This window comes from Musca domestica, unplaced genomic scaffold, assembly GCF_030504385.1.
Source record: "Musca domestica strain aabys unplaced genomic scaffold, Musca_domestica.polishedcontigs.V.1.1 42, whole genome shotgun sequence".
In the NCBI taxonomy this organism is placed as follows: Eukaryota; Metazoa; Arthropoda; class Insecta; order Diptera; family Muscidae; genus Musca; species Musca domestica.
Window position 1 is genome coordinate 2,866,457 of NW_026712329.1, and position 22,148 is coordinate 2,888,604.

Genomic DNA, 22,148 nt, shown 5'->3' on the forward strand with positions numbered 1-22,148 from the left:
AATTTGCTACACCCACAACAATAACAACATCCACACTAAACCACAACATCAACCAAAACAACATTTACTTTCTTCTACTCTCTACTCTTTATTACATCTTGTTTAGCATTCGTTACCGCCAGTGCCGGCAATCATAAAACTTGCTGACATTTAATTGTCGTTGTTAACTTAATTAAAACTAATATTATTTCGTTTATATTTTCTCCCATTTCATGTGCCATGGAACGCTGCCACATCCATCCCACAATCGTAACATGTCACATCGCATCGCAGATACCCGACAGTGGGCTGACATACCTTTCCGAGCGCATACTGTTATTTCGTCACGATTACAACAGTCCCAATGTTCTGCACATCATAAATTCAGCAGCGGATATTGCCGATGAAACTTTGGTGGAAATTGTTCTCGTAGCCAGTCGTAAGTAGATGTTGAAATTTGAATCATTTTTTTTTAAATTGGAATTTATGTGGATGTTATGAATTTAAATGGAAAATATAAGTAAACTTATATGAAATGTTAATGTTATGTTGTAATAGTTAAAATGTACTATAACCGAAGTTAGTTTTGACGATATTTCAAATCAATCGATATGGCTTTTTCCTCCGGCCCCAACACGATTAATTTCAGAAAACATCTGAATGATGATTTTAGTTATCATACATTGCTAAACATAAAATATACCGCAAAAACAGCTAGGTAAACAAACACCAAAAAGCATAAATAAATCAAATCAAATATAAATCAGGTTCTCATTTTTTTAACACGCTAATTTATATTTTTAGATAAAATGAACTATTTTTGCACATGGCCAAAAATATTGGTCTTAAATAATTATTTGTTTGAAGCTTGTTAATGTAAGACAAGTTAAAAAGCAGCCAACTTTGATATGGCCGAACTTTTAATACCGTCCACCATTTTTAAGCATCTTATATAATTTCAAAAGAATCCGTCGAAAATACCACTTAAATGAAAACCGTTATATGGGGAATATCGTCATAGGCTGTAGATATGATTCCGAAATTCAAATACGAAATTTGAAACAATTCTGTTGAATAGTGTCGCAAATATCATCAAAATATCGGTTAAAGGGCGGTACCGTTATATGTGGGCTATACGAAGACGTGGACCTTCATAGAAAATTTTCTGGCAAATGTTATATGACTCATTACAAGCTTCAAACTTTAAATACGAAATTTGAAACAATTCTGGTCAAAAATGTGGCTAAAATCAACAAAATACCGAAAATCGGGGGAACCGTTATATGGGGGCTATGCGCGATAGTGGACCTATATAGACAATTCTCTTTCAGGGGTAAAGTACTTAGAAGGAACGCCTGATGTGGTATTTCAGACAATTCTATTGAAAAATATGTCTACAATCATCAAAATGCCGAATATCGGAAGGTACCGTTATATGGGGCTATACGATATAGTGGACCGATATAGCCCATCTTCAAACTTGACCTGCCTGCAGACAATAACCTAATCTGTGCACACTTTAAGCTTCTTATCTTAATTCGTTTTGACTCTAGCGTGATTACAACAGACGGGCGGACGGACGGACGGACAGTGCTAAATCGTCTTAGATATTCACTCTGATCAATATACAATACAGGGTGAAATGAAAAAACTGCAATCAACTTCAGACTGCTGCCATTTCTAACCACTCGTTCGACAGCTGTAAAATTATTCCAGTGACAGCTCATTATATTGTTTACAAGCGTACAAAAGCATTTTGGTGAGAATTTTGCAGAAAAAATGTTATTCGTGATGAAATTCAAGCGTGATGGTGTGATTTCCTTATATTTGGCTGGAAACCCACAAGTGGCTGTCGTTAGAGCCCTCCAGCATTTAAATGTGAATAAATCTTTTGTGTTTCGTATCATCGCTCGTAGCCCGACGTCAAGGAAGTGGACGGAAGAAAACATCAACATCAGCAGAAATGGTTCGAAAAGTAAAAAAGCGACTTGATCGAATCCCGCATCGCAGTGTCCGAAAAATGGCTCGTGAGCTGAACATATCGCAATGTTCCATTCAGCAAATATTGAGAAATGAACTCGGGGTAAAGCTATTGAAATTCCAAAAAGTGTAAGAACTTACGCCGCAACCAGAAAGTAAATAGACACAAAAGAGCTAAAGAGTTGCTTCGCTTTGTCAAAAGTGATAAACTGTCGAATTTGGTTTTCTCCGAAGAGTTTTTCTTCTAATCTTAAACTTTTTCTAAAATTTGATGCTATTTTCGACATTTGTTGCTTTCATTCAATAAAATTTAAAAAAAAATGTAAAACCTATGACGTTTGGCTTTGTTGCAGTTTTTTATCTCACCCTGTATGTTGTACCTATTTTGCTATGTACCCGATACTTGGCTATCAGTATCACTGTAACGGTCAGAATCGTAATGTTAATGTCTTTGTGATATTAAAAGTATTCGCGGTTTGGTGGAAATTTTCGTATTTTTATTTTATACCCTACGCCACATAGTGGTTAGGGTATAATGCCTTTGTGCTTTTTTTTTTGTAAGATGCAGAAGGAGGCGAGATAGACCCATAGTTAATTTTGAGGATCTTCAGAGAATCACTTTCTGAATCGAGGTATATAAATATATCTGATATATATCTTCAAACAATTTCGGATTAATTGTGCACCAAATGACCTATATTTTGGTACATTGGTACATCGGTTCAGATTAAGATATAGCTACCATATATATCTTTATTCGATGTCAGGTTTATTTTGCAATTAATTGCTAATATCAATCCAAATGGACTAATTTTTGGTAATTACAACTGAATTCATCCTAGAAGCCAGCCTTTCAAGTTTGATGTAAATCGATTCAGATATAACTATATATCCCACTAGCTGGCCCGCTCCATGTTGCCGGCCCGTAGTTTAAGTCGTTAATGCATACTTTTAAAAGCGTAGTAATTCACAGGTATGGCCCACAGTAATGGGCCTGGAAGGTACGGTTATATGGGAATATACCAAAATATATAGCTATGTTGAAATTATTCTGTATGATGGGTCTCAACAACTCAACAAATCGATTGGAAAATGTGTTCAAGGCCCTCGAAATAGGTAAAATCAGGAGGTAGGTTTCTATGAGCGCTGCTCCGACTCATTGACCTACATTTAGCATTTTTTGAGAAGAGTCTTTCTACTTCCTTAGAAACCAAGATGTCAAAAAAGGGCAAAATCAATTGAAAAATGTGACCATTTTTGAGGGTTAAAACAAAAAGGGTTAAAACAAAAAGTAGGCTTATATTGCTAGGATTGTATTTTCTCACTAAGAACTCAAATTACCAAAATTTGCCGAAATTAGTATGACAAATATGGCTGACATATAAAAAATACTTGAAATCGGGATATACCCTTATGTGGGGACTATACCAAGACTATACCAACGCCATTAGCTTGTGTCAAATGTAAAAGCTCTATCTTCAATTTTTCGAAGCTTGGAGCAAAATATTTGAGGCCCTTTGCGTATGGTTAAGGCTATATAAAATGGTCGGTAAAAAGGTTTGTCCTGGGAACCCAAAACCCTTTTGGGATTTTGATCTACTAACCGAATACTATTCACTTAGAATTTCCCAAACGCCAGATTGGCTGTTGCACATTGTCATTACTCGCTATTGCGCATAGTACCCCTTATATTGGTATCGACGATTTAAAATCTCTTGAAGGTTTCTGAAGAATCTTTGGGAGATTATAAATCCATTTCTTACTAAATTTCCAATTAGCTCTACTTTTTTGTTTAATCCGCATATTGCAGGTCCCCATTTATATTAGGTATTTTAATGATTGAAGTCTCAACGAATTTTGTGAAAATCGATTCAGAATTGGATATGCTTCCCCCATAATAGTTCCCTCTGAAACCAATCTATAACTTCTCTAAAGCCAAATGTTCATAGGTAGTATGATCTGCTTCAAATAAATTCTTTTGTTACAGGAGCTTCACTAAATATTAATAGTGGTGTAGGGTATCATATAGACGGCCCGCCAGACTTTTGACTTTTCCTTACTGGTTTAATATTATCCCTTTCGAAATCATATCATGCACTCTATAGCAATGTTATTTGGTGAGAGAGGTACAGATGCCTCCGTCAAATTTGGACGAAATCGATTCAAAGTTGGATATACCTCCCATACATTAGTTCCTTCTGATTGCAAATTATACGCCAAAATACGCATTATAAAAAGTTCCATAGATGATAAACGTTTATTTGTTACGGATAGCACTACTAAATATGCATAGTGGTTTAGGTTATCATATAGTCGGCCCAGCCAACTCTACTCCCTTTTTAACTGGTTTTTACTTAAAACTGATTTTGGAACAATTATCTCAGTTACATTTAAAAACAACCACACGCTGTTCAATATATGTTGGTACCTTATTAAATACCATGGCCCAGAATTTAGTTAGTTCGAGACACGGACATGAGATACTTCTTAATTTCCTTTCTAAGCGATTATTTGTGTGTTTTTGGCTTTTCTGTATAGAAAGTTAGATTCTCAGAAGTCATTATCGTCATTTGAAGAGCAGATTTGTTTAAACACTCATTAGTTAATATTCCCAAAGGATATACAAATTGGGCTTTTTAGTTTAAATATTGTAGACACTGCAGATTTTCAACCACTTTCGTAAAAGTGTATTAAAAAACTGGCATTCTTAATTTGTATATAAGACCTCTGGATAAATATTAATAAAATAAATGGTTTTTTAATTATTCAATAAACAATTTACAATATTTTTCTCTTTTAATTTCCTTCCTTTTTCCTTCAATTTCCTCGCAGCAATTTTATATCCAGCCTCAGAGATGCCAACCCTAAAACCGCACAATCTCAATGTCCATTCCTATAAGGCGCCAACATTCTGTGATTTTTGTGGTGAGATGTTGTTTGGTTTAGTGCGCCAAGGACTGAAATGTGATGGTATGTATTGACGATATCCCTGTTGAACTTTTCAAACATTTTCTTTTGGCATTTTTTTTTTTTTTGTAACCACAAATTTATAATTAATGGATTTTTATAACGGTTATTATTTTTTCCCTCATTCATTTCGCCCTCGTTCGTTTAGGTTGTGGTCAAAATTATCATAAACGTTGTGTGGTTAAAATCCCCAATAACTGTAATCGTTCGAATAATAACAGTGGCAACAGTTCAAAACGTTCCTCCCTGCTACAACCACCCCGAAGTCCATCGGGTGGCTCAACACAATCACTTATCTCCAATGACGAACAGCAGCAGCAGCATGCAGTCAATCATGAATCTGGAAGTTCTCTGGTAAAACGGATGTCTGATCTTATGAATGATATTATTAAGTAGTAGTTGAACAGGCAAAACAAAAACAAATAATAGTAGCATTCCATTTGAAATTAATTAACGTTAAATAACATAGAAAATGACACTAGCATAGGAGTAATGATAACTGAGGCTTACATTGGATTGCAATATTTTGATATTAAAAAAAATGTTATACTCGAATTAACACCACATCCAAAGTCATTACTGTCAAGTTTATTTTCTTCTTTATCCTTCTTGTAGTTGACGGTTTTTCCATTAATAATACTCTAACTATAAAATGTATAAAATTTTATATCATAACATGAACCAAGGTTAACATTATTTTTTTAATTTAAGTATCAAATACTTGGCTGAAGATGGATGAAAATGATTATTAGAATAATCGAAAATGATTACTTTTTACACCAAAATTCCTTCAACATTTTCTTTAAAGTTAATCTTATTTTGGTTCCACATCCAATTTTTTTGCCCAAAACTATTTCAACGTCTTTTCATAATAAAAATTTTCCAGCAGCACATCTAAATCCCAGAAACCAACAGAGACCTCAAAATCAAATTTCAGGATTCAAACACTATCCATTCACTCAACGGAAAATATAGTTTCATTTAATACTTTTCGAAAAATCGTATCCATCTCCTTCTCTCGAAACTATGTACCAACAGTGCCCTCCATATCCACCCAATCCAGACTCTAAGACCCAATCCCAAATTTATTACCAAACTTTTCATACAGTTATACTGCACATGTCCAAAACCACCTCTTTCTCTGCGCCCAAAACACCTAGAGTGCCTTACTACTAAATTTCAGAATTCCATCACTATCCACATTTTGTGACATTCTGCACTTTTCGTACGTTCATAGTACGCATTTCTAAAAACAGCTCCCTCTCTCAACTACAGACACCAACATTGACATCGACGTCAAATTTCAGGATTTCAGCTCTATTCCTTCACCCGATACCCAATTCTATAATATTAACTACTTTTCAGCATATCCAAACCACGGTCAAATCTCAAACACAGATACTATCAGTGATCTAAATATTAAATTTCAGAATTTTATCTTTATCCCTTCATCCAAAATCAACTATAGTACCATTCAGTACTATTCGTACAATTAGAGTACGCAATCCTTATCTCAATCCCAGATACCAACAGAATCCTTAATAACAAATTTCGGGATTCAAGTTTTATCCCTTCACCCGAAACTCAATATAGTACCATTTATAGGAAGCATAGATACCATCAGTAATCTTAATATCAGATCTCAGAATTTTATTTCTATCCCTTCGCCCAATACCAAATTAGTACCATTCAGTACTTTTCGTACAATACGAGAAGGCATTCCCAAATCACCCTCCATATCTCAATTGCAGATACCAATAGAGACCTCAATATCAAATTTGAGGATTTCATCTCTATCGCTTCACCCAATAACCAATTTACTACTATTTAGAACCATTCGTGCGAATATAGGATTAATTTCCAAACCACCCCCAAATCACAAACACAGATACCATAAGTAAACTAAATATGAAATATCAGAATTTAATCTCTATTTCTTCACACAATTACAACTCAGTACTTTTCATACAATTATAGTATACGTTTCCGAAAACACCTTCATATGTCCGGGCTACACATAGACAACAACAATAATATCAAATTTCTAAATTTCAACCAAAACCAAATTGTACCAAATGTAGTTCTATTTAGTACTTTTCGTGCACTTTAAGAACATATTTCCAAAACCGCTCAAACTTTCTTTTCAACCTCAATTCTCATACCGAATTTCAAGATTTTAGCTCTATTATTTCACATGATACCAAATAGTACCATTTTGAGAAGTTTAATTCCATTTAAGAATATTTCGAAACCTTAAAGTTCGAAATTCCAAAAAGCCTTTGGTACATAAATCATGCACTCCGTCAGTGACTCCCATTCCAAACTTCAGAATTCAAGCTTATTGAGTTTGTCCACTACAAAGTATTCAATTAGTATGAATTTTCAAAATATTTTAGAATATCACACGTCTGCGCACCAAGATTGGCCCTCGCGCCAAGACTCCAGCCTCAGACTTTTTTCTGGGCGTTGATTCTAGATCAGTCAATTAGTCAGTTATTTCACTACCCTGCACCGTACTATGGAGGCGTTGTTGACCCAACAAAGTAAATATATTTTGGTCAGCTTAAAGTTCTAAGTCTATTTAGCGATGTCCGTCTGTTCCAATCGCACTACAATAGATAGAAAGCTAAAATGTTGCACACATCTGTATTTTACGAGTATGTAGGTAAAATTCGTTAATGGGCCATGTCGGTTCACGTTGTCGTATATCCCCCATATAATTGTATCTCCCGATATTCTGTATTTTGACGCTTAAGATCACATTTACTATCAAAATTGTTTAAAATTCGATACTTAGACTTTGAAACGGGTTCCACCTCCTGTGGCAGAGCATTGTCTGTATATGTATGTGTTCTCTTATAGACCCCATATAACAGTACCTTCCGATATTCGGTAGTTGTATTTATTTGGTATTCTGATGATGATGATTTCAAGAGGTTTTTTTTTAAAATTTGGTTTGTAGAGTTTGTAATGAATTCTGTCTTCTGTGACAGACGCTCATAAGGCCGTACCTTTGGAATAATTAATGTTTTGTTGATTTTAGCAAAATTTTTAAATAGATTTTTTTATAAAATTTGGTATTTGGAGCCGGAAACAGGCACCACCCATTTTGCGGCATTTTAAGACTTATTACCAACCGATCTTACTTACGAAAATGGAAGTGGAGCCAATATTCAATCCCGATTCATTTATTTTCATATGTTTACTTTAACTCATGGTGGATGTTATTGGAACGTTCGCTCTGCCAAACTTAGCGCGTTTTTATACCCTCCATCACATATAGTATGGAGGGTATATTAAGTTCCTCATTCTGTTTTGTAACTCATTGAAATAATAATTTAGCGTAAAATTCTAAGACGATCTAGCGATGTCCGTCTGTCTGTCGGTCTGTTGTAATCACACTATTTCGAACGAATTGAGATAGAAGCTAAAATTTTGCATACATGGATAGTTTACCAGTAGGCAGGCTAAGTTCGTAAATGGACCATGTCGGTCAGCGTTTTCGTAAGCCCCAATATAACGGTACCTCCCGATATACGGTATTTTCATGATTTTAGCGACAGTATTTACCGGAATTATTTCAAATTTCATATTTAAAGTTCGTAACGGGTACTACAGCATATGACAAACAATTTTGAGTGCAGGTCCACGTCTTAATATAGCCCCCATAACGGAACCTACCGATATTCGGTATTTTCATGATTTCAGCAACATTATTTTCCGGAATCGTTTCAAATTTCATATTGGGAGTTTTTAATGATTACTACAAGCTATGGAAAAATACGTATGCAGGTCCATGTCTTCGTATAGCCCCTAAATAACGGTTCCTCCAGATATTCGGTATTTTGATGATTTTAGCCACATTTTCAATGGAATTATCTGAGAATTCACACAAGAAGTTCCTTGTGCGTATTTTATTCCCTAGAAGAGAATTGTCTATATATGTTCACGATATCGTATAGCCCCCATATATAGATACCCCCTAATTTCCGGTATTTTCATGATTTCAGCCAAATTTTTTAATGGAATTATCTTAAAATCCACAAAAGGAGTTCCTTGTGAGTACATTATCCCTTGGAAGAGAATTGTCGATATAGGTCCACGATATCATATATCCCCTATATAACGGTTCCTCTCGACATTCGTTATTTTAATGATTTTTGCGACATTATTCACCGGAATCGTTTCAACTTTCGTATATAAAGTTCGGAACCGTTACTACAGCCTATGACACAAGTTACTTATGCAGGACCACGTCTTTGTTTAGCCTCGATATAACGGTTTTCATTTGAAAGCATTTTCCGACTGTTTTTTTTTTTTTTTTGGAATTTTTCACGTTTCTTCCAAATGGTGGAGTGTATAAAAAGTTCGGTCCGGCCGAAGCTTGCTACTTTTTTATTTGTTACTATTTAATTTTTCTTTCAAACGGTATAAAACGTTTGGTATTATCTTTATATAGGTACCGCTGGATTTAAGTGGAAAAAGTTCGAATATATATCCCGGTGTAGTGTATAGTTTATTGTACTATAATTGCTTATTATTCAAGCCAAGTTTTAGTGTGTTTTTCATATAAAAATTATTGTCCTTAATTCTCATGCTTCGTGCTAGTGTCATTCCACATATATGTATGTACTTAACAAATCATTTATAATCCAAATATAGATAGGCGATGTTTAAATTGATTATATACAATAATTTCAATATTAGACTTAATTATTTTTTTCAACAATGCTAAAGCAACTTAAAGCAATATTGGTGATGGGTAACGAACTTAAGACATACTTTATCCGTAATTTAGAATCTCAGTTTTATACTCTTAAGATTTATGATGGTATTTTTTCTTTAACTTAAATATAATTATTAATTTGGGAAGATTTTGTGATTAATTGTTTAATCAAAAACTGGAATAACCAGCCAAAACTCATTACAAATTGGATGAATTACCCAGGCTCGACATAAGTGGTCTGTTCCAAAACTGCAAGAATGTACAAATTTTTACTACGATTTTCCCCTTATGATATCGAAAAAAAAAATGTAAAACTAGTAGATTCTAACAGGTTCTGGACCAGAGCAAAAGTTATTCCTTGGTGAAAAAAATAATTATTTGTTATGAGTTTTGTTGTTATTAGATATGCGAATCAACTTTAAGCAGTTAAAAGGGATTTTTGTAATTGCGGACAAGTGAAAATTCCAATTAGTGTCTTTCTTCTTAGTATTAACCTAGATCCCAGTAAGTTAAGGAAACGATACTCATTCAAGCGAAACGAAATTAAAAGTTTTTTTTTTAATTTTTGTTCTTATTTCACATTAAAAACCACTTGATTAACCAATTAATCACTCCTTGATAGATATTTTTTTTGTAATCAATGTACTTATTATCTCTTATGTATTTTACTTTTAATCCCTTTTGTTAATTGTTCTTATAATCAATCATTTTTTTTAATTTCTTTTGTTTAACACTTAATAAAAAAATCAAATTAAATCGTTTTTATTGTTGTGTTTTTTTCTTCAATTTTGCGTTTTACTTTTAATTTCCTTTCGCTTATTGTTTTGAGTACGTTCATTAATTAATATTTGCTTAGGCTTTAATTTTTAACCATTAATAATGTCCTAAAAGGGGGTGGGGTGGAAGTGATGCATTAATACCCTCCTCAGTGGTGGGTAAGGAATAATTAAAATCTGTCATTTATTGTTTGTTCAGGCTCAAGAATGAAGAAATATTGCAAAAGGCTTTGTTATAATACCAACCTTTGCCTCATGGCTACAAAAGGGTAAATATTAGTTGATGCTACCAAAATGTGCCTCGTCAAAATAACGGTTTGCATGAAATCCATTTTAGGCCATTTGGAGTCGATCTGGCCTTTCAACCTATTCTTCAAACAAAATTTGAAAACCAAACAGGAAAAATTAAGAAAAGCTGGGCAGATCTTTGAATACCCTCCACCATTCGGAAGAAACTTGAAAGATTTCAAAATATTTCGTCGGAAAATACGGCTCAAATGAAAACCGTAATATGGGGGCTATAAGAAGACGTAATCCTGCATATGTAATTTGTGTCATAGGCTGTAGTAACGGTTCCGAACTTTATATACGAAATTTGAAACAATTCTGGTGAATAATGCCGCAAAAATCATGAAAATACCGACTATCTGGGGTACCGTTACATGCGCGCTATACTGAAACGTGGAAGTATTTAGATAATTCTCTTCTAGGGGGTAAAGTACTCAGAAGGAATCCCTTGTGTGGATTTTAAGACAATTCCATTAAACAATTTGTCTGAAATCTTCAAAGTACCGAATATCGGTGGGATACTATTATATGGGGGCTATAAGATATCGTGGACCTATATGGACAATTCTCATCTAAGGAATAAAGTACTCACAAGGAACTGTCTGTGTGAATTTTCAGGCAGTTTCGTTGAAAAATATGGCTAAAATCATCAAAATACCGAATATGGGGTGTACCGTTATATGGGGGCTATACGATGTCATGGACCTATATAGACACTTCTCCTTTAGGGAATAAAGTACTCACAAGAAACTCCCTGTGTGAATTTTCAGGCAGTTTCGTTGAAAAATGTAGCTTATATATATCGTGGACCGATATAGACATTTCTCTTCTAGGGGATAAAGTACCGTCTTCGAACTTGACTTGCCTGTAGACAAAAGACAGATCTGTGCAAAATTTTATCTTCCTATCTTAATTAGTTTTGATTGTAGCGTGATTAAAACAACCGGACCGACAGGGCTAAATCGTCTTAGAATTTTGCGCTGATCAAGAATACAAATACTCACTTGGTTTATTATTATTATTTTGGTGAGTTACAAACGGAATGACGAACCCTCCATACTATGGAGTGGAGGGTATAAAAAATCCCGCCTTATCTCAAACCTTTCCACTATCAATGACCCTATTGCCAAATTTTTTAAACCGAGTCGAATTTCATATTATTGTCAGAACAGGCAAACTTAAAATCCGTATTTCACAGTTTGAGCACCTCGAAATATACCCCTTAAGTATATATATTCTTGATCAGCATAAAATTCTATGTCGATTTAGCTATTTCCGTCCGTATCTGTAGTCTGAGGAAATCACTTTAGCTTCCTAACGAAATAAAGTATGTTAATAAAAATTTACTTAAATGTGTATTATGTCTGCAGGACTTTTGGTATTGAAAATGGGATATGTAGGTCTACGTCTTCGTATAGCCCCCATATAACGATAGCTCTCGACATTCGGTATTTTGATGATTTTAGCGACATTATTTACCGGAATTGTTGCAAATTTGGCATTTGAAGTTCGTAATGGATATTACAGCCTAAGACAGAAAATGGGGCATGTAGGTCCACGTCTTCGTATAGCCCCATATAATGGTACCTCCCGATTTTTAGTATTTTTATGATTTAGGCGACATTATTTACCGGCATTGTTTCAAATTTGCTGCTTGAAGTTCGTAATGCATACAACAGCCTATAACGGAAAATTGTTCGTGCAGGTCCACGTTTTCGTATAGCCCCCATATAACGGTACCTCCCGATATTCGGTATTTTGATGATTTTAGCGACATTATTAACCGGAATTGTTTCAAACTTAGTATTTAAAGTTCGAAATGGATACTAATATTCACCGCATTTTTTTCAAGTTTTGCATTTGAGTTTTGCAATGGTATATGACAAAATTTGCCTATGCAGGTCCATGTCGTCGTATATACCCTAATATAATGGCTGAAAGAATTTCTGACGGATTTCTTTTTTTTTGAAAATTGCCAAATTCTTTCCAAAAGGTGGAGGGTATTAAAAGTTCAGCTCGGCCGAGCTTATAGCTTTTTTACTTGTTGGGATATGAAATGCTGCAACAGTATTAAAGAAGCCATGCAATTTTGATTGAGGGTCACTCTTTGGTGAAATATGATGGCGAACAATTTTACAGAATTATTATGAAGCGATTAGCCTGCATTAGGAATGGTAAATGTGCCGTCTGATTGGTAGTTGAAAGACCTTTGTCTGATTTTCTACCAAGAGAATACCTTATACCGGTATTTTATCAATAGGTCGCATATAGATAAAAAAAGTCTGATTATAGAAAAGGGTATCCGATAGCAGAATAGTTTTTTGAGTATAGAACAATTCAATCTCCTTGATATGACGAAACTTTACTTCAGGAAATTCGGTCAAAATGTATATTAACTTTTCAAACAAATTCTCATTTTACAGAGCGTGCCAACATTTCACAGAAGTCATCATCGTTCTTCCTCAGCGGGTAGCAGAAATGGCCAACAACCCTCACCATCACCAGGTCTTTATAATAATGCCGGTATATGCGCCACCAGTTTAGCCTACCAGAACATTCGAATACCACACACATTTATGGTCCACACCTATGGCATTCCAACCGTCTGTCAATATTGTAAAAAGCTACTCAAGGGCCTGTTTAAACAGGGCCTACAATGCCGCGATTGCCAATATAATACCCATAAGAAATGTATGGATAAAGTGCCACAAGACTGTACCGGCGAGAGACAGCTGCACCCGAATGATTTCAATGAAACCTTCACCCCAACCCACGGCAGCATGTCGCACAAGGAACGTGATAACTTCTTCCGGGAAGAATTTGATGATAGTGATTTCGATGAGGCCACATCGAATGAACACATCCGTGGAATGGGTACTGCTGTCGGCAGTGGCATGGCCCATAAAACGGGTGGACGTCCCGGATCGATGGGCGTAAAGACCACAACAAATGCTCAAAATTCTCCGCCAGAATTAGTTAATGGTCTCAAGGGCAGCGACAGTGAACACTCAACGTATCACAACGAAAATCGTAGTGCCGCCGAAGGACAATCCATAGATGGACAATCGGAACAGTCGAGTTCATCCTCATCGCCAAGTGCCAATATTCCGCTTATGCGTATCGTACAATCAGTGAAACACACCAAGAAACGTGGCGGCCAAGCTCTGAAAGAGGGTTGGCTGGTACACTACACCAGTTTGGATTCAACGGTCAAACGTTATTTCTGGCGTTTGGATTCGAAAACGATTACCCTGTTTATTTCCGAACAGGGCAGTAAATATCACAAAGAGATCCCCCTGGCCGAGATCCAAGCCATTGAAACGAACAATGATGTCCGCGTAGATAATAATTATTGTTTCCAATTGAAAACTCCCAATGTCAACTATTATGTGGGTCAAGACCCGCTAGCTGGGGTGAGAGAGGAACAGGCTGTACGTTTGCCACCACCGGAAAGTGGTATTGGCACAGATATTGGTAAAAGTTGGGAAACGTCCATTAAACAGGCCTATATGCATGTCACAAATACCCGTAAGTTGATGTTGGTAGAATTTTTGGAAAGTTTTATCAAATTTAACTGTTACTATTTTTACAGAATGCTGTGAGTCTGAGGAAAATGTCCAGGATATGGGTCAACTGTATCAAATCTTCCCCGATGAAGTTTTGGGTTCAGGTCAATTCGGTGTGGTCTATGGCGGTGTCCATAAGAAAACAAAGCGAGAAGTTGCCATCAAAGTTATCGATAAATTGCGTTTCCCAACCAAACAAGAAGCTCAGCTTAAAAATGAAGTTGCCATATTACAGGTAGGATTTTTGTTGGATATCTCCAAATCGGAGAAAATCGGTAGTTTGTAATATAAAATGGCCTTTCTGATGGAAAAGTTGCTATATAATACCAGCTATATAAAGGATGATTAAAGAGGAAGAGGAAAGTGATACACGCTCTGTTCAGGAACGTACACTTAGACTACGATAAAGAGTTTTTGTAGTATTAGATTCATGCGGACTCTAAGACAGACCAATAATATTTTTCGAAATTATAAAGGACAACAAACTGCAACAACGTCAAATGTGACAATTTTTGACTTTTAAACCCTCCTCCATAGTATGGAGGGTATATTAAGTTTGTCATACCAATTGTAACACCTCGAAATATACATTTTAGACCCCACAAAGTATATATATTCTTGATCAGCATAAAATTCTATGTCGATTTATCAGTGTCCGTCAGTCTGTCCGTCTGTGGAAATCACTCCAGCTTCCGAACGAAATTAAGTACGTTGATAAAATTTTACTCAAATGTGTATTATGTCTGCAGGACTTTTGGTATTGAAAATGGGCCATGTAGGTCTACGTCTTCGTATAACCCCCATATAACGGTACCTCCCGATATGCGGTATTTTGATGATTTCAGCGACATTATTTACCGGAATTGTTTCAAAATAAATATTTAAAGTTCGTAATGGATACTACATTCTAAGACAGAAAATGAGCCATGTAGGTCCACGTCTTCGTATAGCCCCCATATAACGGTACCTCCCGATATTGGGTATTTTGATGATTTTAGAGACATTATTAACCGGAACTATTTCTAATTTAGTATTTGAAGTTCGTAATGGATACTACAGCCTATGACAGAAAATTATCTGTACAGGTCCACGTCTTCGTGTAGCCCCCATATAACGGTACCCAGCCCATTACACATTTTCAGCTGACCTCTTTGCCAAGTTAACACGATCATTTTGTTTGTTTATAAACGGAGAAAACTAAATTCGGCAGATCACCACTTTCGGTCTAAGTAAATCTATAGCTCTTTTGAGTCTATTTTCTTTCTCTTTCGGTGTAAGTTCTTGCACTTTTTGGAATTTCAATGGCTTGACCCCGAGCTCAGTTTTCAATATTTGCCGAATGGAATATTGCGATATATTCAGCTCACGAGCCATTTTTCGACCACTGCGACGCGGGTTCGATCAAGTCGCTTTTTTACTTTTTCGAACCATTTCTGCTGATGTTGCTATTTTATTCCGCCCTCTTCCTTGGCGTCAGGCTACACTGACAATATCAAGATAACGGGCGATGGTACGAGACACAAAGAATTTATTCACATTTAAATGCTGGAGTGCTCTAACGGTAGCCACTTGTGGTTTTCCAGGTAAATATAAAAAGTCACACTATCGCGCTTGAATTCCATCACGAATAACCTTTTTTCTGGAAAATTCTCACCAAAATGCTTTTGTACGCTTCTAAACAATATAATGAGCTGTCATTGGAATTAATTTAACAGCCGTCGGACGAGTGGCTTAGAAATGACAGCGGTCTAAAGTTGGTTACAGTTTTTTTTATCTCACCCTATATGACTCTCTCTCTCTCTCTCTCTCTGTTGGATTGCCGACGATTGTACGGTTGTTTGCTAAGTTGCAGTATGGATCTAACTAAGGGACTCTGGACTCAATTATTCGGACGAAACCTCACTGAGGGATGATTTAGGGTTTTTCGCTGTTCGTATTTTCGTCGGTCCCAACTTGGGTGCCATTTATAGATTTTTATACCCTACAACACTATGTGTTGGGGGTATTATAAGTTTGATTGGGCAAAAAATTATGTAACACCTCGAAATATTGGTTTCCCACATAGGAAAGTATATATGGATCTTTCTAGCTCGCCGGGCTGAGTCGATCTAGCTATGTATGTCCGTCCGTCCGTCTGTCCGTCTGTCCATGTTAATTTGTAATCACTCTACAGGTCGCAATTATGGTCCGATCTTCACGAAATTTAAAATGGAGGTGGGGTTAGGGTCAGAATAGAAGCCTATTTCTTTTGGAGATGATCGCCAAATGTTTAGGGGTTGAAATGGACCAAATACTGAAAAAATATCGGATTTTGCAGTAGCTGTACAGGTCGCAATTATAGACCAATCGACGCGGAATTTCGTATGTAGCTAGATTTTAGGGCGGGGAAGAAGCCTACCAATTAGGGTGGTCATCGGATAATATTTAGCGGGTGTTGAAAAAATTCAACATTTTTCATTAAATCGCGAATATTTTAAATCCCGGCGAAATCACGAAGCCATGACAAGGTTACTTCTGACCTTTACATTGATGTTAACATCCAACAAATCGGATATATAGCAAAATATGTGCGATATATATGTCTATCAAAGAAGATATGCTTGAAAGATCTCTTATATGTCGAGAACGGCTGAACTGATTTCGACAGTTCTCATTAATTCTCTCTAAAGATAAAAATATTGATTTTGTAACATTTTCTCATATTTTTTCAATTTTGTCATATTTTTGGCATATTTTCATTTTGAATTAAATTTGGTAATATTTCTACAGCTGACAAAACTAAGTAGTTACGAAATTTACGAAATTTTGCATGGGTATAAGATGAGGGTCACTATAGAAGCCTACTCTTTTTGGAGATGTTCGCAATATATTTAGGGATTGAAATGGACCAAAAAACTGCAAAATTGTCAGCAGGTCGTAATTATCGCCCGATCCTCACGCACATTTGAATGGGGGTTACCGGACATTGCAAAAGCCAAGCAGTTTTGGATGGCCATCCAAAAATATTCAATGTGTGAAGGAGTTTGCCAACTTTTATAGACAAAATACGAAAATGTCCATTCCAGTGACTTTTTGGAAAATTCACAAATACAGGAAAAACGCACTTCTGACTATTTCGTTAACGCTGATTTCGTTGAAGAATATAGTCAAATGTCTGTATCTCATATAGATGCGTTTCAGTCAAAAACCAATAATAAATGTTAATCTTTTGCCACTTCTGAGAGATTATAGGTCTTTGGGAAATATTGGTTCCAGATCTAGGAAGACCATTTACGTGCAACATCGTCCAATAAATTGGAAATCAGCAAATTAGTTTAAGTTGCTATTATTCGAAAATTAGAGAACGAGACCTGATGGTTTTCTTTTATAATTCGTCACAATATCTTGTGGAATTCTTTCGAGTATCTCGCCTATATAAACAGTATCGTCTATTATAGTGTTGTAGGGTATTCAACGGTCGGCCCCGCTCGACTGTAGCCTTTGCTTACTTGTTTGTAGTTGTTTTTGTGTCGATAATCGAGCTACCGAAGAAACTTTTCGGCAGATTTCTACCTACAATCACGTTTGTTGTTAGAGAACGGGCCCAGCCAGCACTGATCTGTGCCGGCTTATTTCTGTTCGAAGCAGATGGAATGACAGTTAAATCCTGAAAAGAAGTTCAAGAATTGGAAGGAACGTGACCGCCCTAGAAACCAGTGGGAGTACTCTCCGAAATAATCCTCGGAAAAAATGGTTTTTCAGGTCGGTCTGAATGAAAGGTCGGCCGTTGACTGCATCATAGTCAAGCTTATGTAGATCTTCCCAAATTGCATTTTTGTTATCTATGTGGAGGTATAGGAAAGTGAAGCTTACAAGGTCGATCATGGAGGTGGCAAAATGCTTGCCGAATAATATGAAATGCATCGAATAATAATTTAAATTCTCGAACTACATTTGAAATATTTTATTTAAAAAAATAAAAATTAAAAAAATAAATAATTGCGATTGCCATTTGTGGATAGATAGGTTCTCATGTTGAAAATTAAATTTTTTCACGTATCCACTTGAATAGGAAGTTGAATTATAAATTAGATCTTACATAAAATGTTTTGAATTAAATCTGTAACTTCAAAACTCGTCTCCCTTCCTCCATTACAGAATATTTCCCATTGTGGTGTCGTCAATCTGGAACGTATGTTCGAAACACCCGAACGCATTTTTGTCGTCATGGAAAAACTTAAAGGTGATATGTTGGAAATGATACTCTCTCACGAACGTGGACGACTCAGCGAGAGAGTTACGAAATTCCTGATAACCCAAATTCTCATCGCACTCAAACATCTGCACAGTCAAAATGTCGTTCATTGTGATTTGAAACCCGAAAATGTCCTGCTCTCATCCGATGCCGAATTTCCTCAAGTGAAATTATGTGATTTCGGTTATGCTCGTATCATTGGAGAGAAATCATTCCGACGGTCGGTGGTGGGTACACCAGCGTATTTGGGTAGGTTTGAAATGATTCAGAATACGATGTTTGCGTTTATTTATACCTTTCCTGGATTTTTAGCTCCAGAAGTTTTGCGTAACAAGGGCTATAACCGTTCCCTGGACATGTGGAGTGTGGGTGTGATAATTTATGTCAGTTTGAGTGGCACCTTCCCCTTCAACGAAGAGGAAGATATTAATGATCAAATTCAGAATGCTGCTTTCATGTATCCGCCAAATCCCTGGAAGGAAATTTCATCGAATGGTAAGTTGTGCACTTCTTTTTACATTACCTTGTAATGGGTTATTCGACCCAAGTTTTTGCCGAGTAAAAACGGTCCCCTTCCAAATACTAAATAACTTTAACATTCCCTGTTTCCATCTCCACTTCCTTTCCAGCTATTGATCTGATCAACAATCTGCTGCAAGTGAAACAACGAAAACGTTATACCGTGGACAAGAGCCTGCAACATTATTGGTTACAGGACAAGCAAACTTATCATGATTTGCGAAATTTGGAACGCCAAGTCGGTACCCGTTATCTGACACATGAAGCTGATGATTTGCGGTGGGCCAGCACCACCGGTGATATGTGACCTGTTAATGGTCCACAACCATGTCCAACATTCCAATTAAATGACAAAATTCCCGAATCACCTGAACCGAAGTTACAACAACAGTCTCCGCAGCAGCCGCTAAAAACCGTAAAAGAAGAACAACGTCGTAAATCATCGACAACGACGACGACAATTACAACAACGGGACTGCATATGGATCTGGAAAATTGTAACTGTCGTAGTTTGCCCTCGAATAAGCCAAAAGTTGAAGCGATCGGTGATAAGGCATTAAACTGGATGCGTTCACATTTGTGTCGTCACATCAAATAAATCCATGACAAAATTTCTCTCAACAACTCAAAAACATAGCTACTTTAATTTGTGTTTCAAATGGCTGCTATTATTACAACTACAACAACAACTAAATGACAACGATCAAATGAAAATAATACGAGTACTAGGTCTACGTTTAACCATTCATTCCTTGAGAAGAGTCCTCAACAACAACCACAACTACAACTACAATTATATTTTCTATTTCAATTTTACAATTTCTCAATTTACTCAGACTAAGTTTTTTTGTTGTTTCGAATGAATCCTCAATGTGTGTTTTTTTAATGAAGAACATCAACAAAAAAAAGGTACCTTAAATTTACATAAATATATCTAATTCTCTATACAGACATCTATATTCATTAAGAGAGTGTGTGTGTATAAATACATATACAAATATAAATATTGCCTATATATTAAAATTTATAACATATAATGATTTAATTAAGTTCTAAGTGTTGTAATTTTTTAAAATAAAATTCGAAACGCTTTACAAAACAAACAAAAAAAAACAACAACAAAACACTGTGCTACAAATATTGTAATTTTCGTCTTTTGGATCCCTTTCTCCTTTAAAGCTAAACGAACAAATTTATTAATGCAAATATACAAAAATGAATTAAAATAATTGCACATATACATACATACATACATACAATTATATTATATTACAAACATACGTTAATGCTCTTCTGTAGAAAATTAGTTCTATAAGAAAATTGCAGCAACAACAACAAGAAGAAGAAAAACTCCACTAATATTTAACGAGAAGAGAAGATACTCTCTGAAATCGAAATGAAAAAAAAAAAATAATTTATGAGAGACATTAATATTAATGCTCATGTCTTTATTTTCCGAATAAAAAAATAACAATTATTTTAAAATTTCAAATATTTTGTTTTATTTAATACTTCGGCTTTGAATTGTCTACATATAGAGATAAAAAACTGCAATAAATCAAACGCCATAATATTTACATTTTTTTTTTTTTTTTTTTTTTTTGAATAAAATCAAAAAAAAAAAAATGTCGGAAATATTCATTCATAATTCACAACTTTCGGCCAAGCGAAGCAACTCTTTAGCTCTTTTGAATCTATTTTCTTTCTGTTGCGGTATAAGTTCTTGCACTTTTTGGAATTTCAGTGGCTTCACCCCAAGCTCATTTTTCAATATTTGCCGAATGGAATATTGCGATATGTTCAGCTCGCGAGCCATTTGCGGACACTGCGACGCGGGTCTAGTCCGCCCACTTCCCTGACGTTGGGCTACGCTGTCAGTATCACGGTAACGAACGATGGTACGAGACACAAAAGATTTATTCACATTTAAATACTGGAGTGCTCTAACGATAGCCACTTGTGGTTTTCCAGACAAATATAAGGAAATCACACTATCACGCTTGAATTCCATCACGAATAACTTTTTTCTGGAAAATTCTGACCAAAATGCTTTTGTACGCTTGTAAACAATATAATGAGCTGCAACTGGAATAAATTTAACAGCTGTCGGACGAGTGGCTTAGAAATGACAATAGTCTGAAGTTGGTATATGTTTGTAACAGGGAGAAGCAAGCGAGATAGACCCATCTTCATAGAATCACTTTCTGAGTCGATTTATGCATGTCAGTCCGTCTGTCTATGTATTCTTGTGAACAAAATGCAGGGCGCATTTATTATCCGATTGAGATGAAATTTCCAAACAATATTTGTTATGCCCAAGGACGAACCCTATTGAAATTGGTAACAATCGTATATCTTCATAACATATATCTTCAACCTATGACCTGAAATTTGGCACATCCAACCGAATTTAATCTAGAAGTAAGTACATGAAATGTAGTGAAAATCGGTTCAGATATTACTATAGCTCCAATATACAGGTTTCATCCGATTTGGTGCTTAAGTCCATCACATGGGTAATAAGCAGTTCACAAAAATGATATTTGAGTCGATTTATGCATGTCAGTCCGTCTGTCTATGTATTCTTGTGAACAAAATGCAGGGCGCATTTATTATCCGATTGAGATGAAATTTCCAAACAATATTTGTTATGCCCAAGGACGAACCCTATTGAAATTGGTAACAATCGTATATCTTCATAACATATATCTTCAACCTATGACCTGAAATTTGGCACATCCAACCGAATTTAATCTAGAAGTAAGTACATGAAATGTAGTGAAAATCGGTTCAGATATTACTATAGCTCCAATATACAGGTTTCATCCGATTTGGTGCTTAAGTCCATCACATGGGTAATAAGCAGTTCACAAAAATGATATTTGATACCAGATACAGCCCATAAATACCTCTGCCAAATTTTATCAATATCGGTTGATGTTTGGATATAGCTCCCATATATATCTTCAACCAATTTCGGGTTAATAGTGCACCAAATGGCCAACATCAGTCCAAATAACCTGAATTTTGGAACGTCCGACCGAATTCAGTCTAGAAGCAAGTACAACGAATTCGGAGAAAATCGGTTCAGATATAGCTATAGCTTCCATATA

At 35.7% G+C, this 22,148-nt stretch overlaps 1 protein-coding gene across 4 annotated transcripts in view; it reads left to right on the plus strand.

Moving 5' to 3' along the window:
- Positions 1 to 20,527, plus strand: part of LOC101900464 (serine/threonine-protein kinase D3) — a 74,389-nt gene extending 53,862 nt beyond the window's left edge. For all 4 annotated transcript variants that reach the window (XM_059127052.1, XM_011297928.3, XM_059127053.1 and 1 more), the window contains 8 exons: positions 274 to 418; positions 4,792 to 4,929; positions 5,075 to 5,280; positions 13,140 to 14,244; positions 14,309 to 14,517; positions 18,420 to 18,765; positions 18,829 to 19,011; positions 19,146 to 20,527. In XM_059127052.1, the coding sequence (XP_058983035.1) occupies positions 274 to 418; positions 4,792 to 4,929; positions 5,075 to 5,280; positions 13,140 to 14,244; positions 14,309 to 14,517; positions 18,420 to 18,765; positions 18,829 to 19,011; positions 19,146 to 19,342 (2,529 nt within the window). In that variant the 3' untranslated portion in view covers positions 19,343 to 20,527. The remainder of the gene's footprint in view (positions 1 to 273; positions 419 to 4,791; positions 4,930 to 5,074; positions 5,281 to 13,139; positions 14,245 to 14,308; positions 14,518 to 18,419; positions 18,766 to 18,828; positions 19,012 to 19,145) is intronic.
- Positions 20,528 to 22,148: the final 1,621 nt, after the last annotated feature.